General features: G+C 42.0%; 1 protein-coding gene across 5 annotated transcripts in view; it reads right to left on the bottom strand.

Annotated features, from left to right (window-relative positions):
• The window catches only part of SORCS1 (sortilin related VPS10 domain containing receptor 1), a 514,957-nt gene that overhangs the window by 167,801 nt on the left and 328,701 nt on the right, over positions 1 to 18,455 (bottom strand). For all 5 annotated transcript variants that reach the window (XM_025467149.3, XM_025467148.2, XM_025467150.2 and 2 more), the window contains exon 5: positions 2,344 to 2,417. In XM_025467149.3, coding sequence (XP_025322934.1) covers positions 2,344 to 2,417 — 74 coding nt within the window. The remainder of the gene's footprint in view (positions 1 to 2,343; positions 2,418 to 18,455) is intronic.

The raw sequence follows: 18,455 nt of genomic DNA on the forward strand, positions 1-18,455 counted from the left end.
GACAGATTAATCAGAATTCATCCACAAGCATTTTTATAAAGATAAAGATATTAGGACATTTGGTTACAAGGGCTTTGCTAATCAGGCTTTCAGATAAAAGACCCCTACTCAAAGAATAGATAAGAATGGAAGCAATTAGCATTGGCCAAAGCAAGGATGAGGTCTGTTCACTTCATAATGCTGTGTATAAATAAGACCATTAGTGAGCTACAAAATATTGTGTACCATGTACACTTACAGGGGAAAATATTCTCATCTCAATTTTGTTTTTTGTTTGTTTGTTTGTTTGTTTTTGGTCCATCTTTTTAGTTAACTTTTTTCTTTGTTTCTGTTGGGAAGAACACATGTCCATCTAGTCCTCTGTGAAGTGGAATTTCCTACTTTCCTTGGTTGGGTCCACAGGCAATTTCAAGTCACTTGGAAGCAGAACTTGAAAGACTTGCCCCTTACACTTTCTCATTGGCAAACTATCCACTCCATTTCCAGGTTAAATTAGGTGGACCTTATTCATTTATTTTAGCCCTTCATTTGTTTATTTTCTGAAGCCTTTCTTTGCACACATTGCACCAAGTAAAGACAGAATGAGAAAACAAAAACAGAAACAAAAAACATGGTCCCTCTTTCCATAGAGTGACTTTATAATTTATGGGCAAAATATACAGAGATGCAAGGTGTCACATGAATAAGTGACAGGATGAGCAAGAGAGAAAGAGAAGAAATGTTGACCAAAGATGGGAGACTCAGTGACAGCTAGAGTGGAATTCCTAGAGAAGGAAGAGGCTAAACCCCGGGAGAAAGGCTCAAGCCAACGCAATGGGAAAGAGGTGAACCGCTTCCGTGCCAACAAAAGCCTTCTTGAGTTATAAATGTCTCTTTCTGATGGGAGAAAATAAGGCATCTTTCCATATAGAATTCTCTATGTGTTATCTTTGAGCCCATTTGTTTGCAAATGACTCGCCCTTTACTTTTTTGGGTGGTTTCACCAGCGTTTTAAGACATTCTTCTAATGCAGTTTCTCTAGCTTTCTACTCCCATGGGGGTTTTTAGGGCAGCGCTTGAAAATAAGAAATATGAAAATGCATTCCCCTTAGAAGTGAGAGAATTGGGGTAGGTGTGGGGAGCTATCAGGGGCCTGTAAGTCCAAAGGCTCATAAGAGGCAATGTGATTTCAGGAGGAGTAAAGGGGAGACACCTTTCAGAGTTGCAGGGAGCCTACTGGCCCCTAAAAACTCAGGGTTCCAATGATTCTGAATGATATGGACATGAGATATTGAAACCTTTGTTGGAGCTAGTTCTTATAGTACTGTTTACACAAGCAAAAGTCTAGAAACAACCTAATGTCCTTTCCATGGGCAGATTAGGTCAAGGAGGGTAGAGTCATATGTTTTGGTAAGGGTTAGGCTATAAATTCAAAAGGGAATGATAGGTACAGTCAAAATTACACTAGAATGCTTCTTACTTTGTTCTTACTGTCCCAGGATCTAGGCCTTTAGAAACTCAAAAACCCAAAGGAACTTATATTATTCCCTTTCTTTTCAGCTGTGGCTATGGGTTCCCATGGAAGGAAGCCACGTCTAGTTTAAATGGGGGGATGGGCCCAGGTGGTAAAGAAAAGAAAGAATATTACTTTCTTTTGCTGTTCCTCTGTTGTTCTCCCCCATGTGCAGACACAGCAAGAAGGCAGCCCTCTGCAATATCCTGCACTATCCTCTGAAACATCTTGCAATATCCTTTGAAATATCCTGGTCTTCACCAGGAACTGAATCTGCCAGCACCCTGACCTTGGACTTCCTGGCCTCAAGAACCATGAAAAATAAATGTGTTGTTTATGCTGCCAACTCTAAGGTATTATGATATAGCAATCCAACCTAAGGAAAAAAAATATATGTTTGGTAATACATAGAACATTTATGGAAAGAAATAAGAAACTAAGAATGCTGGTTGTGCCCCAATGAGGAGACGTGAAATCAAGGAATGGGAGGAAGATCTTTTAGACTAGTAAGATCTACTTATCTACACTGAAAACCCTTATTTTAACTTGTAAGATATGTAACTGTCTATTTTACAAGTCCCATAAAAATAAAACAAAACAAAGCCCTTGTTACAAAGCCCTTGTTGTTCACGGTTCTACAGGATCTATTTTGGGCTTACTGAGTAATCTGTGGCACAGCTTTAACATTTCCTTGAAATATTGACTATTCCAATATCACATACTGCCCTAGGGCAATGTGGGCATATCTCAATAAGGACAGATGTCACATGACAGATCTGGGTGAGGAAAAGACCCCAATGCTCATTTACTAGGTGATCTCTTAGTGGGGTACAAAATAAAATGAGACTTACCAGTAGAATCTGTTTGGTACGACCCCTTCCTGGATAAGCTGCCACCTTCTCCCAAATTCAGCAGAGCTGTATAACTGTAGAGAAGAGAAAATACTTAGCATCATGACCCCATGGCACACCAAATATACAAATATTAGTTCACTGGATCAATAACAATAAATAACAACAGCAATAGTATCTATCATTTGTTGAGCACCTGCCATATGCCAAGAGAATGATCCAAATATCATCACTACTCCTCACATCCATTTTGCAAGGTAGATGTTAGTATCTCCACTTTACAGCTGAGAAAGCTGAAGTTCAGGAAGATGATGTGATTTGCTGGAAATCATATACCCTCTAAACATTAGAATGAGCGGGGATTCATCCCCTTTTCTACTTGGTGACAAAGTCATCAGCACCACTTGACCTATCATATGTAGATCATTGTGCAGAATATAAAGAAGTGCAAATTGGAGATGTGGCTCTCCAGGAGTAGACAGTATAACCTGAACTAAAATAATGAGAAATGCACGTGGCCACAAGTGACAGAGGAATGCCAAGGAAGGAGAATCAGAAGTCAGACAGGGATGCTTCACAGATGTGTGCAGATTCAGCTGAGATCTGAATGAATGGCAGCATTCACACCAACAAAAATGGGACAGGCATTACAAGAGGAGCAACGTGGGCCCGAGGGGTTAGATACACAGGGATGGTATACAAACAATCCTGGCTCATCTAAAGAAGTGTAGATTGGAAATGTGGGAGGCAGCTTGGAAAAAGGCTTTCAAAAGCAAGTTAGGGAGATAGAACTGATCCTGCAGTCCAGAGGAGCCAGTGTTGGTCGTTCCAACAATAGCCAGAGAAGCTTCAGGCTATTCCAGCAGCCCTCATGGACTACACCTTCCCTGTGATCCAAGTGCTTCCTATGCGTTATTTCATCTCATCCACACCCCATCCCTGTGATGATATCTGAAGTTATTTTACAGAGAGCTCTACAGCTGTTAAGAGTTTAAGTCCACATGTGACATTGCTTCAATACTCTCCGAGGGCAATGGTCATGAGACAGGGTTTAATGCTCCACATACTCCATCCCGTCCAAACATGATTCTTCTTTTACATCCTGCTCTTTATCATGGCTCATTCCACATCTCTGCTGTTCTCCAATAATCTTTACAACTCCATGGAAGTGTCCTCTGATGGCAGCCTGGAGATTCCTGCAGCTCCAGGTATTCTGGTTCCCATGGGCTACTACTGGCTACTGATGTGATAAATATCATTTGGAACATCTCCTTTCTATGTGCCTGATCTATAGCCCACTGACGCCTCCAATCTTCCCCCAGTGCATTCACCAAATCCCACAGTGAATGGATAATGAGTCATACCATACTGAGTACCATGATTACCCAGCCTTGTCCTCTCCCCAGCTCCAGCACTCAGTAAAGGGTCAAATGACTCACCAAGTGATTCGCCAAGGTTGCAGATGTGCCGGGCAAGTCATAGGAACAGGTCAGCTCAAGTGAGTATTTACCAATCCTTGAAAGACGCTACCTAACAACATTGTGTCCAATTGGATTAAAACATGTTCTGAAGCCAATTTTTTATTTTCAAAGCTGAAATACGTGATTAACTAAGCAAGCAGCTTAATTGGCTCTAACTACACAGTATTTGGGCATTTGGTCAAGGAGAATTCGTGGCTTTTTCTTTCAAGTCTTACTATTTTTGTCTTCTTCATCGTGCCTGGGTACATTTTATGCTTGATTCCTTTTAAGAGTGCCAAGGAGAGATGGGGAGGCAGTTCCTCTCACAGAGATAACAGAGGATGAGACAACTCACTCCCTCTTAACTCAGAACCCAAGCATCCAGAGCATGCACATCTTGCTTCTTATTCACTAGCATGTCCTAAACTCTTGGCATTTGAATACAGAGACTTGTAGAACAACAGCAAGCACCCAGTCTGGGAGGGTCGGCTTCTTGAAACTCTCCCCTTGCTCTAACTTTTTTTAAGCTCAGAGCTGTACTTCTTCCCATGAGTTTAAAGAGAATAGAGTTCACACCATTCTGTGTGCCTATGTCTATATATAAATGTATGTTAATATCTATATTTATATATGAAGATTTATGCAAATGTAACAGAATCAGGATGGCTTGATATAATAACAATTCTGTGCATGAGGCTGGACTCATATATGTTGAAAATCAAATATTAACTCTGAGGGCTCATATGGTGACACCAAGGAACTCAATCCCTGCCCCCACATAGCATTTATCTTTGGGAGGAATTATTAGGTGCCAGCATATGTGTTTGTGTGTGTGTGTGTGTGTGTGTGTGTGTGTGTGTTTTCTCAATGTCTTTTTTAATTGATCCCCCTAGGCTTGGATTCAGAATCTCTGGACCAGTCAAGTATGTCCCATGATATTTGTTTTTATCCTCTTCAAGGGGCTGCTTTGTTATTTGTGAGCATCCAGAGGGCCCTCAAGCAGTAGGTGTATCAAACAATCCAATAAACCAAGCCTCTCTCATTCTACTCGGTGACATTCTTTTCAGTTTTCTCTCTTAAAAGGTATCTCTTGGTGCTGGTGAACTCACCTCACTTTCTCATTCACACCTGAGCAGACTTCCTGTGCTGTGTCTTCACTGGTGTTACCCACTCTGGCTGAGGTGGCTTCAAGACTTGCCAGTCTTCTTTTTTTAGGTCCAGAACAAAATATGCCTTTTCTATGAATCTTCTACATGCTAAAATTCCCAGTGGCCTCATTTTAGAAGTTCTATGGTTCAACAGATGGTATCAAACTACAGGCCACATATTTATACTTAATTTTCTTAGTAACTTTCCAAGAGAGCCATCTATGAATGCAAGGCAGATATTTCTTCCTATCTAAAGTCACTCTAAAATATCTGAGACTACTCCCTGCCCCTTTTATAAGACTATAAAGCTTACAGGGATGGCGAATTATTTCCTTCTAGAAAGCAGCTAGAACATAATAGATGGGCAAGGGGGAAAACATATCAATTTTGTGACATACAAATTCCCTAGTGATGATTCTATCTAGTAAAGTATCCAGGTCTCCCAATGGGTGGACAACGGCAACTTATCAGAGGATTATGTTTTATTTCCATGGGTCCATAGTAGAAGCCTATTCCTAAGAAACAAACAAATGAACAAACCAGAGCTATAAATATCAGTACATTTGAAACTTCCAAACATTTGGAAGCAGGGTCCCCCATATCTACCCTTGGCCAAAGTTGCTCTATTTACACCACCTACTATTTCAAATATTTTCCCCTTATTGTCCAGCCTAGGGTCATACCTAAAGGAGAAAACAGGAACTCACAGTCACTCAAGCTAATGTGTTAATTAAACCTTCAGAGTCTGACAGCAAAGTTCTCCACAAAGAAGAGAAAAGGATCAAAGCCTTTTACCCAATGACACTGTCTCAGCCGCCAGTAGAAGGCTTTTCTTGCAAAATGAGTCAATGTCCTTTAATAAAAATCACAGAGTTAGCAGCACCTAAATAAGATTTATTTCCCTCTCTGTCTCTGGCTCTAAGGTTTCTTTTGACTGTCAGAACACAGACCTGAGAACTATCATTACTGTATGTCACATCAGAGAAAGCAGAGCAGCTTTCTCCAGCAATGCTAAAGGGGGAGGGGAGGAGGAGGAGGAGGAGGAGGAGGAGGAGAGAGAGAGAGAGAGAGAGAGAGAGAGAGAGAGAGAGAGAGAGAGAGAGATATCAGGGAGAGGAAGATAGAATATATGAATTAGTTTTAGGAGGGCAGCATTCATCTACTAACCTCTGCCATAAACCCCAAAATGCCATTCTTGAAGGGATTTTGGTATTGTTTTTATTGGACTGTGGTACAAAATATTGGGGAACATTTTCGAAGTAGAAATTTCAGAAAGGGAACAGGGAAAGGACTCGTTGCCTAAGAATGCAAGGCAGAAAGTCCTTCTTGTCTCAAATCATCCTAAACTATCGGAGACCACTTCCCTGCCTCAGTAAATAGAACATAATGAGCACAAACCCAATGCTCATCTATGCTCAAGATCTACTGTCAGCCTCAGGGCCTGACCCTCCACTCTGTCATTATGCTAGTCCCCGACTGTCAATACTTCTCCCTCCTGCCAGGCTCTTCTCCTGAATGGTCTCTCTGTTTCCTCCTTCTCCTCCTCCTCCCTCCCTCCCTCCCTCTTTCTTTCATTACTTATATTTTTTTCCTCCTTTAGACATCTCTCACATTGGCTTGTGTTCTTGCCATCTGCCTTTGTCTGCTCTAAGAAGACTACAGATAAAAATACAGTTAATTGCAAAGGATGCAATGGCAAGGGTTAGTTTTGTTATGAGCTTTTAACCAGTTGTTCAGCCATCCCTGGTACCATCCTCAGGAGGCTGCAGAGCTGCAAGCTGGATCAGGAGCACTGGCTCCGAGGGAGGGGAAATTGGGATGCCACTAGGAGACAAAGAGCTTGGGGGTGGGAAAGACTGAGATTCATCAGCCTTTCTCAGCATTCCTGATCGACAGCCAATTAGGACTGGGTGGGAGAAGGGAGGCACGAGAGCAGCTGTTGCTAATGCCCATTTTCCACCTTCTTCTCATTCAAACGGTGGTTGAAACCCTAGCAGAGTAGCAACTTTCTTTGAAGAGAAATTCAACTTCCTTGTGCTGATGGCAAGAGCTCATACTCATCACTGTCCCTGCAAAGTCATCTTAATGTTTCTAAATCAGATCAATGTAGCCCCTCTTTTAACATCAGAGACAGGTACACATTAGGGATTTTGTTCTTGGCTAGGAAGTTGGTACAAGGACACAATTTGGTAAAAAGGAAGAGTGATAACATCTTTTAAACCTTTGTTTGATGGGACTGAATGCTCTCCCCATAAAGCTTCTCATGGAGACTTTCTCAGTCAGGAGGCAGGTCCCTGGGTTTCTGCCACACTGACTCCTTAGAGGCTGCCATATTGACAACACGTCCTGCTGTGGGCACTTCTCAGGATTGCCTGCTCTCTCCTCTTTGCTTCTCTGCCCTTAACATTTTAGAGGCAGGAGGCCTGCAAATTGCACTTCTTGAGAAGGCTGACAGAAAACCTTGCCAGTTTTATTTTACTTGCTCATCCTAATACTGCCCTGGAGGATGGCCTGGGTACAAAGCACTCATCTACCTCCTGATTCTCTAGTTCTCACTGCTGTTACTGAATTCTTTTTAGGAAGAAAGAGATGGTACCTTGAGGACTTCAAATGAATCCCTAACACCAGGCTGGAGGCACTGCAAATATCAAGCTCTTTCTTCCACCAGCTTCAACAAGAAGAAAGAGAATCCATCCACAGAAATCCCCAGTCTTCAGAAGTATGCTCTGATGCTCTGGTTCTATAGTACAGGAGAAGGCCTGAACTCACTCTAAGGGAAAAACACATCCTGTTGTACCTAAAACAATTTAATAAAACTTCATTAAGTGCTGGCCTGAGCAGTTTTCTTTTCCTTGGCTGGTAGGTACAGGGATAGAAGGTGAGAGAACCATGATGGCCATCACAGACCAGCTCTCCCATCCCAAACAGATGAAAATTCCTCAAAGAAAGAACAACAACAACAACAACAAACCCAAAAACAAGAAAAAAAGAAAGAAAATTCCTCAAAGAAAAGGCTAGCTTATCAGGGAACATCACAGACAATATATAATAATAATGTGTCACATTTTGTTCAGAGTCCTATGGTGGCCTATGTAGGAGAGGAAAAGGTGGGTATCCGACAGAGCGTTCAAGGTAGACCTAGGAGTATACTTAAAATTCCTTAAGATAACTATGTGGAAAAAATTGTGTTCCAGAATGAATGGGTCGGTCTGAGCAAATAAACAGAGCAACAAAGCTTAGGGTAATGTTTTTCTTCTTTTGTGAATGGCAAGAGACCCAGCTTAACTGGTCTGCATGCAGAAAAGTGAAGTGGGAGCAGAGGCTATAAACAGAGCCTGCATCCAGGCAGGACAGATGCAATCCTACCAGAACTTACGGGGAGCTAATAGAGATTGGATCCAAATGTCACCAAGGTCCAAAGACAAGAGCATCAAGGCTGCGTATTCAGCCTTTGCTGATAGACAGTAAGCAGGAATGATGACACATCGCTGGCTTCATCAATTTCTCCTGTGGCTGGATTTGTCAAATCTGTCACTGGCCATTCCCCAGCTGTCACTGAAGTCTGTCGCATGCCCCACAGTTGGGTCTGGCACTTTGAGGCAGGCTTGGGGGATTAGACATATGGAACTAGGGCTATCTGGGAAGAAGGGTCCGTCCACATGTGACCAAGAGCCACTTTCATCTGTGGATACTTCCCATGCACTCAGATCTGGAGGTACGTATAAAAAATTATCAGATGGATCCTGGTCTTAATGATTATCTAATATAGATGGAGAAATAAATACAAGATAAATAAAATAATTGGAAGCTGAAATCGGATGTATGTTACCAATCCCTCAATATCAATGAGTAGCTCTCAATAGCCATATGATCATACCATTATGTAAATGCACAGATGATAAAGCTCAGCAGTTCTGAAACAGAACTGGAAGATAACTGGAACCATGCCTCTGTAAGATGGACGCATCAGGACTGTGAAGATGGGAGGGAGGAGAGACAGACTGGTGGGAAGGTGCCACAACAGTGTGGAGGAGAGGCGAGTGCCTGAATTAGCTAGAGCTGATGCGTATGAGGAGGAGGGAAGGGGACATCATTAAAAAATATATACAAACAGGGATGCCTGGGTGGGTCAGTGTTTGAGCATCTGCCTTTGGCTCAGGTCATGATCCCAGGGTCTGGGGACTAAGTCCCACATCAGGCTCCCTACTGGGAACCTGCTTCTCCCTCTGCCTAAGTCTCTGCTTCTCTCTCTGTGTCTCTCATGAATATGAATATATATATATATATGTATATATATATAAATTTTATATTTAAAAATAAAAAAGAGGGGATCCCTGGGTGGCTCAGCGGTTTGGCGCCTGCCTTTGGCCCAGGGTGCGATCCTGGAGTCCCGGGATCGGATCCCACATCAGCTCCCGGCATGGAGCCTGCTTCTCCCTCTGCCTGTGTCTCTGACTCTCTCTCTCTCTCTCTATGTCTATCATAAATAAATAAACAAACAAATAAATCTTTATAAAAATAAAAAAGACATCTGACCAGAAGTGGGTCCCTTCTCCTAGGCAGGGTGAAATTTTACATGCAGACTCCACTCTATCACCTGGGGTGCGGGGGTGCCTAGGAGCCAGACAGGGGTGCTTTTCCTCTGGCTCACAGATCCCCCACCCCTTGCTTCCTCTCTCTTGTGATCTTCAAACAACAGTCCTCCCTCTGCTGTGAAATCAGCTCCTGAAATGGGTACTGCAGCATCTGTCAGAGGGAAGAGTGGTAGGTGGGACAGGGAAGAGATTGTTAAAGAAAAATGAAAAAAAAAAAAAAAAAAAAAAGACAATTACAGAAAATTTAAAAATCACACTGATTTTCCTAGAGAGGCAAATGGCTTTTTTGCTTTTTGGTTTTTGGATTTATGGTACAATGAGGATGGACTGTGAAGACATTCAGATATAGGCTATAATATGGCTCTAGCAATCTCTGTACAGGCCATCTGAGAAAATTGTCTTAATTCCTTGAAGCCTCAACCCCAAATGCTAAATGGGCATAATACTATCTCTAATGTGTGCTCTAAGAATGAAGTTGAGGGGCACCTGGGTGGCTCAGTCAGTAAAGCATCTGCCTTTGGCTCACATCATGACCTCAAGTTCCTGGGATTGAGCCCCAAGTCAGGCTCCCTGCTCTGTGAGGAGTCTGCTTCTCCCTCTTTCTCTGTCGCTCCCCTTGCTTGTACTCCCTCTCTCTCTCAAATAAATAAATAAATAAAATCTTAAAAAAAATAAAGTTGAGCAATCGATGTGAAATGCCTTGCAGAATGCTTGCTACAGTGGTCAATTCTAGTACTCTCTCACTCATTTCTGCTATGGATTATTGCCTTTGGCATTCACTGACCTCAGACCTTGAGGGAGGAAGGAAGGAATGACAGGGAGAAGTAACCGACACTGCCCTCTTCTTCCAGACTTCCTGGAAGCAAGGGAGGGTCCTAGACAGAGCTTTCAATTTCCCAACCTCTAAGGCTAAATATTTTTTATCATGGTCTTTCCTAGAGCAACTGAAGCTGTTTGGCTTTGAATCTCAAGTCTTCTAGTCCTGGGTTATTTTCTCATCATACCTGGTTGGATCAGCCAGGGAGGTGTTGGGGTTAAGCACGTCAGGAGAGTGAGAGCCTCGAAGGTCTGTATTGGTGCCTTTTCATTTGGTAATATTTTATATTAAGAATATAATTCAGTAAAGGAACCTGGAAATTTTAGGAGGATATGTGACTTCTGGTTTTTCTGCTCGCCAGCTATGTGATCTTGGCCTCTGGGTCCCTTGGGGCAATGGCTGTGCCATTTGCAATTTGTATTTACAATATCCTGGTAGGAGACTGGACAAGAAAACATTTTTAGTTTTATTTTTTAAAACATGAAAACCATCAAGTCATAAATTTCACAAAACGTATTTACTCACAAGGCCAAGCCTTCTTCCTCCCAAAATCACTCTCCATTTTTGGCAACACCATTGCTTGCTACCACTCTTGTCATGGAGGAACTCAGAAAATCCTAGCATTATTCGATTTCTAAAAGCCCCCTACCCCCCTTAGAGACAGGTCTTTCCAGGTATCCCATGAGCTTTTTAAGAAAGAGATTCATGTTCTCTTATGAGATCAAATGTCCTTCAAACTCTCCCAGATTAGTGCCTGGATTAAAAAGGTTTCATAATCCATTCAGACAAGTGCTAGTAGAACAGATCAAAAGAGCTGACTAAAGAGTTGTAAGCGAAAATATAACTCTCTTTCAAAGCTTAAATAGCTACCAAATAACATAATTGTGCCTGTTCAAGCCTTAATCCCATTGACTTCTTTATAAAATGTCCATTTTTCCTTATTCTTGTAGCCCATTCCATTCAAACTGTTAGGAACAGATAGATCAAAGTGTCCCAGGTTGCAAGTGAAAAATAATGATACAACCTGATGAAACAAAGTATCTAAGGTGAACAGAGGCTTCTCTTGTTTACATATGATGGCATTTCAGCTTGAGAATGTTTTATAAACAAGCGTTGGGGATGACATTTAGCAAGCTCCCTGGTTTCCACTCTAATTGCCAGTTTTGTACTTGGATACTTAAATTATTTACATATTCATGAGATTAGAAATCAGTTCTGACTTTGGAAAATTTCAAGCACATGGAAATCCTACCAAATCAGCATGTAATATAATGCTCAACATATTTCTTATAAATAACTGAGGGCTTTTTTACCTAATGTAGTGCCTTGGGGAAACAGGATGGCATTAGGTAGATATCAGTTTCCTAAGTGTGTGTGCTTGTGCAGAAATTATTTGAGTATCTCCAGGGGGCTGAATTTCAAGGATCTATTTATTTTTTATGTAAATCTTGCCCTTTTGACATTAAGGGGCTGCTAGGTCTATTCAGAAACAAACAGAGTTACTGTGAAGACAAATGCTTTAATATTTAATAGTTTACTGTTATTATAATCAATATTTTCTGAGTACTGTGTATTGGTTTTTCCTTTGCTTCATTCGTTTTGGTTCCATGGTACCTTTTAGTAATTGAACGCTAAGAGGGGATTTGACATTGACTAAAATGTCTAGGACTTCAGGTGGGAAGACACTACCACTAAGGCAGCATTGTGCCTAAATTCAGCTATGCCACACCAGGTCAGCTATCTCTCAGGCCTTTGAAATAATGCATTAGCTGGCATCTCCACGATGCTTGCTCTGTACCAGGCTCTGAGTTAAGTGTTTCATGTATGCCATGTCCGCATCCTCACACCATCTTGTAATGCAGGTATTGTACACTTCATCGTTGGAGAACCAACAAAATGTCAGTGGCCTCCTGGAGGTCCCCCTAGCCACTGACAGGGCCTGACAGAGGAGAGAGCTCATGCTCTTACTTGCCTTGCTGTATCATCTACCACCGGTGAGAAACCAATATGACTGAGTTTTGGAAAATGCTGACATTCCTTTTCTCAAGCAGTCAAAATCTCCCAGGGAATTCCCAGCATCCAAAGGTGCCATGATCAGTAATAGCCTTCTGTTAGGACCCAGTCAGGAGAAGTGCAAAAGATGAAAAAGGAACGGAGGGAAGTTGTTTTTTTTTCCCCTCCTAAGAATGGACATGAAACTAAAAGTATTTTTTTAATTTACTTTCATGCAAGTTACTAAAATTCTATGGTATGCTCTCAAACACACTGGCAGTATAATTTTCCTTTTCTATCAATATATCATTTTAACTCAAAGTCGGTCTTCAGTCACACAGAGAATGCCAACTGTTAGTATTTAGAGTTTCAAGAATCTGAAAAAGAGACCCCTTATCAAAATGTGTGCTCCCCCTTTAAAGTCACGTTTTGGTTTTGTGTGTATCTTACACATACACATAAGTGCCAAAATATTGAAGGTGAGGCTAACATGCAAGCCTTAGGATCTCTTATTTCTTTTGTAAACCGTGATTTGGAATGCAGAGGAATCACGCAGGTCCTCAGGTGATACCACTTGTACTGCCAAATCACAGAGCTCCAAAATAAATGAAACAACACACACTGGTGAATATCTCAGAACTGCCACAAAGTAAGGGGGGCCCACCAAACTATCTCAAAGGTTTTTTCTTCTCTCCACAGAACTGACCACCCAATTTGGATGCATTTTTTTTTAATTCACAAAATAATTTAGCATCTCTTAAAATAAAGCAGACAGGGAGATCCATGAACAGGAGAAAAACAAAGACGATGGGAAAGGCAGAAGGGATACAAAACTGACTGGGGACCCATGCAAGGCAGCAGGTGAGGTTTATCTGCCCTGCACAGTTTGCTGTTTTACATTTTTGAGTGAGTTATAAATACTTGAAAAAAAGAAAATATCACATTTCACATGAAGCAGGATTCCTTCTCTTGAAAAAATACAAAAGTCTGGTGACACTGGGCGAGCCATCCTCTGTTGAACGGCAGGCTGGAGCTTCCCAACACCTCTCCGCCCCCGCCCTTCTGAATGTCTACACAAACACCTGCTCTCCACTTCCCCACAGCTCAGACCCCACCACTTTGTTCAGTCTGATTTCTTGCTTGTGGGAGGGGGAATTAACATTCATGGCCTCGCAGGACCTGGACATCCACAAGCCTGACGACAGGAAGTATATTGCACAGGACCAGGAAAAAGGGGTCAAGGGTGGCAGGCTCCCTGGCAGAGCTTGGCCAACCTGGATAAGCAGAGCGAGGGGGCATCTCCTCCCCAGATGCTCAGGAAACTTCCTGTCCCTTTCATGACATTGCAGACCCTCCCCTTCATCAATTGTTCCCCAGGCATGCCCCCAATGGAGAGGCCTGAGCCCAGTGCCAGGCCATGGTGGCCTGCAAAGCGGAGGTGTGTGCATATCCTTATACTTTTCTCCTCTTTTTCCCTCAGTCACATCTGCGTTTTGTTTTCTCTCATTTCCAATGTTTCCCAACACATCATGTTTAGTGAGGTGTTTAAGGCAGAATGAGAGATGCCGTTGGAGGCAATGTTTTATAGCACAGTTTGTACACTAGTTTATTGCCAAATTAAAATAAAGATGTAATCTGGCAGGCTCAGCCTGCTGCTAAGCTTTCCTTGGGTGGTTTCCTACACGGAGGCAAGAAAGTGAGAGGAACTCTCTCTGGTTTCCATACCTGCTCGATATCCACCGGCAAAGAAACAAAAAGGAGGCACAGAATGCTTGCTTCGCCTACTGCTTAATTACAGAAATAAAAAATAAATAAAGGAAAGAGAGATTTTGGTGCTCCTATGCTAAATGCCGTGAGTCCTTCATAGTGCCCACAGTGACTGACTGCTGTTCTGTAAGAATTCTAAGCAGTGGGACTTTATGGGACCAGTATCACTTGGCCCATCTGACACACAATTTCCATAATGTCTATAATGTTTATTTATTTATTTTTTTGGAAATTCCGAAGCTTTCCAAAGGCACAGCCTCACATGGACTCTTTAGAAGCCAAGGAGGCTACCTCCTATGTCTATACTGTATAAGGCTCCAGACAGGAGCTTCCTACGTAGCCAGAGTACTTCTTTCTGACTTCAGAGGAATGAGGGCTCCTAATCTCCATGCCCATTCAAGAAAGCTTTTACCTCTTGGCAACCGGCTCGGCATTGAATATCACAGACAGATTTCTCTCAGGAAAAAAAAAAAAAGACTAAAACATCAAAAAAAAAAAATCCTGATTTTTTTGAATTCTGATGGCATTCATCCATATGCATTTCTTGCTGATTAAAAGTTATTTTTCTAAAAAAGTCTGATTTCCTATGGAATTGATGGCCAGTAAAACTCTATCTTGGGCCAGAAAGGACAATCTGCTCAACAAAACTCTTTGAGTCCTTTAGAATGCTTACATCAAAAAGCCTCCACTGGGTATCGAGGCATTCAAGATGAAATGCAGGCAGAGCAGAACACCACAGCCCATATGGGCTCCATCCCGCAAGCCAGAGATCCAGACTCTGTCCTCAGGGCCTTAAAGTCTCCTGCATTGAAGGAGAGAAAAAGCCATGGCAGGGAAATAAGGGAAAAACACAGTTGGCAAAAGAGGGAGAGTGTATACACAAAAGAAGGAGAGTGTGTATGCAACAGAAGGAGTGTATGCAATAGAAGGAGAGTGTGTATGCAAAAGAAGGAGTGTGTATGCAACAGAAGGAGAGTGTATGCAACAGAAGGAGAGTGTGTATGCAATAGAAGGAGAGTGTGTATGCAAAAGAAGGAGGGTGTGTATGCAACAGAAGGAGTGTATATGCAATAAAAGGAGAGTGTGTATGCAATAGAAGGAGAGTGTGTATGCAAAAGAGGGAGAGTATGCAAATGAGGAAGAGTATTATGCAAAAGAGGGAGAGTATGTATGCAAAAGAGGGTAATAGGGATGCAAAAGAGGGAATGTATGCCTCAGAAGACAATGTGGATGGGACACAAGGAAACAGGGAAGAGAGGAAGACCCCTCTGTTCACAGGCGAATCTGAACAAGTTGCCACCTGAAGAAGATTCTAAGAGACAAAACCTTTCGCTTGAGGATTCTGTTTGCCATAGGTTTGTACAGAAAAGCATCTAGTGAGCAAGTACAAGCGCTGAGGCAAGGGCCTTAGCTAGGAGTTCTGCCGCAGTAGCAATTGCTGTGTCACAGAAAAACTGATGAGCAATCCTTACATGAAAGAATAAAAGTTCATTTTTCCCGGGCAAATACAGTTGCTGGCCTGCCGACCTTCCTCAGTGCTCACTGCTGCATCTCGTCAGTGGTAAACACGCCATGATTCATGGGTGATTGCCACCTATTATTTCCAGATCACTGACCCACCTGAGTGGTCACAGACCCTCTCAACTTGACTTCCGGCCAAAAGCACCAGCCAATGGCTTATCTGATGGCTGCAGCCCATTCCCCTCCCAGCAAATGCCCCTCTCCTTCATTCTGTGATTCAAGCCCTGAACCAGGGAGTACTTTAACCCCGATTTATATTAGAAGGTTATTCACAATTTTTTTTTTTTTCCCAGGGTGATTTTACCTTCATTCTTTCCTGGAAAAAGAAAGCTCAGCAGAAAGGCTGGTTTCTGCCTATCTGCTAATCTCAAATTGTCACACGTCAAATTTCATGTAAGCCTTCATTCTATTCACTGAACTTTGACATGACTACTCAATACCAATGAGTGGTATTTCCCTTTGGGGAAACTCATTAACTTCTAAGGTGTGTGCTAGCTACATACCTACAAGGACTGTTAAGGCTTCTTCTAGCTCTATGATGACAGAATTCATTGGCTCTGTGGTCACAGAGGATACTTTTTGGTCCACACCAGGACTACAATGATACCATCCTAACTGGTCTTCTTGCCTTTTTTTTTTTTTTTAAGATTTATTTATTTATTCCTTCAGAGAGAGCAAAGAGAGAGGCAGAGACCCAGGCAGAGGGAGAAGCAGGCTCCACGCAGGGAGCCCAATGTGGGACTCGATCCTGGGTCTGCAGGATCACACCCCGGGCTGCAGGCGGCGCTAAACCGCTGAGCCACCGGGGCTGCCTGTCTTCTTGCTTTTGACCTCATATTACCACAGTTCATCCTAAAATCGCTACCAGATTAACCTTTGTAATCTATACCTCTGAACACACCTTTCCACTGACCAAAATTTTCACAAGTCTCCTAAATACAAAAACAAAACAAAACAAAACAAAAACCCCAAACTTATTCTGTCTTGTAGTCAAACAGTCAAACCAATAAAAAACAATCAAGATCAGATTCCGAATATATACACGGAATTAATATTACTAGAGTTCAGTTTCGGCCAAAAGGACATATTCCCAACCATGTAAGCATGGTTCTTCTTTTATTATGGTTCATGGCATTCTTCTTGTGTAAAGTATGACCCTCCAAACAGAATTATGACATATATTCTTTAAGATCAAAGTGAAATCATTTCATAAGATCTCCATCTCCTGAACTTTGGGCTGCCAATTTCATATAATCCATCCAGCTACTTCAACTGGGTATCTATTATGTGTGAATGAGGGCACTGCCTTTTTGGCCTCTCTTAGACTACTGGTGAACGCATGTACATATATCTTCTCTTCCCACGTGGATAGAATGCTCCTTGATAAAGTTATTTCAGACCAACAGTTCACCACGATGAGCACCTAAAACAGATGAGCACCTAAAACAGATGAGCACCTAAAACAATCTCATTGGGTGTACACCCTCAAGTATGCTTAACTGTACACATCCATTACAAAGCAAAGAGAGCCAATCCCAAGTACTGTTCACCAAGTACTGTGGCTGAGTTGGGGCCACAACTCGGATGTCTTCACTCCTCCAAGGTTATCCACTCTGCCACAGTGATTGTGGGGGGCACTGTTTGAAGTGCTGGGACATGAAGGGTTACACTTCTGGGCATCTCCTCTAGCACAACTGCAGAGGTGCAGAGTTTTCACTTAGGCAGGTAAATCTGGCCCTCATCATGCCTCTGGGGAAAATTAACCAACTGTCAAATAAAATATAATAACCCAGTGGATTAAATGACTAATACGCTGTGTCCTGAGCTGCTCAGCCTTGCCTCTGGTAACTGCACCATCCTGGACAGATGCACTGTGGCTTGACTCCAGAAATGGAATTGTACATTCTGCTGAAAGGGGAGGCAGGCTGCTTAAGAGGAAAAAAATACTAATTGTAAATCTTTTCTATTTTTAGGCCCAATGTGCATTTTACTTGGCAGTAAGGACAGCATGAATAAAATTCCAATCCTAAGTATTTGAATTTGGTCCCTCCAAAACGTTCATATCACTGTAGAGACCTTGAAAGGTTGCTTCCACCATTCCCCTCCTTTCAGGAAGAACCCTGCACATCTAACATCTTCCCAACAGAAACAAACAAACAAACAAAAAAACCTTTAATACCCTCCTCACTCACAAAAATCTAGTATTTCTTTTAATGTATGTAATTTCAAGCAGCCCCGGTGGCTTAGCGGTTTAGCACCACCTTCAGGCCAGGGTGTGATCCTGGGGACCCGGGATCGAGTCCTGCATTGGGCTCCCTGCATGGAGCCTGCTTCTCCTTCTGCCTGTGTCTCTGCCTGCCTGTCTCTCTCTCTCTCATTAATAAATAAATAAAAAACCTTTAAAAAAAGAATTTAATGTATATAATTTCTAGCACAAGATTCCTATAAAAATAATTTGCAGGATAACTTCACTGAATCATGCACTTCACAAAGAGCATTCAAACACTGCACCTATTTCCGGTAAGCTATAGTCTGATATTTGCCTGTGAATATTTTATGTCTTTAACTATATTTGCTGTTGCTAGTCTTATGTTCCACCTGAAAATTTACATTTCTTAAAGGCAGGAGTGAAAGGTATTTTATAGTGTATCTGTAGTATAGAGTACATAATATATTTAATAGTACGTATCCCATAAAATATATACACATATCACACAGACACACACACGACTTCATTCAATGCTTTCTTAAAAAGTAGACTTCTCCTTCTATCCAATCACCAAGAGCAGACAAATCTTGAAACTACTTGATT

The sequence above is a fragment of the Canis lupus genome, chromosome 28, assembly GCF_003254725.2.
Source record: "Canis lupus dingo isolate Sandy chromosome 28, ASM325472v2, whole genome shotgun sequence".
NCBI classification, from domain to species: domain Eukaryota; kingdom Metazoa; phylum Chordata; class Mammalia; order Carnivora; family Canidae; genus Canis; species Canis lupus.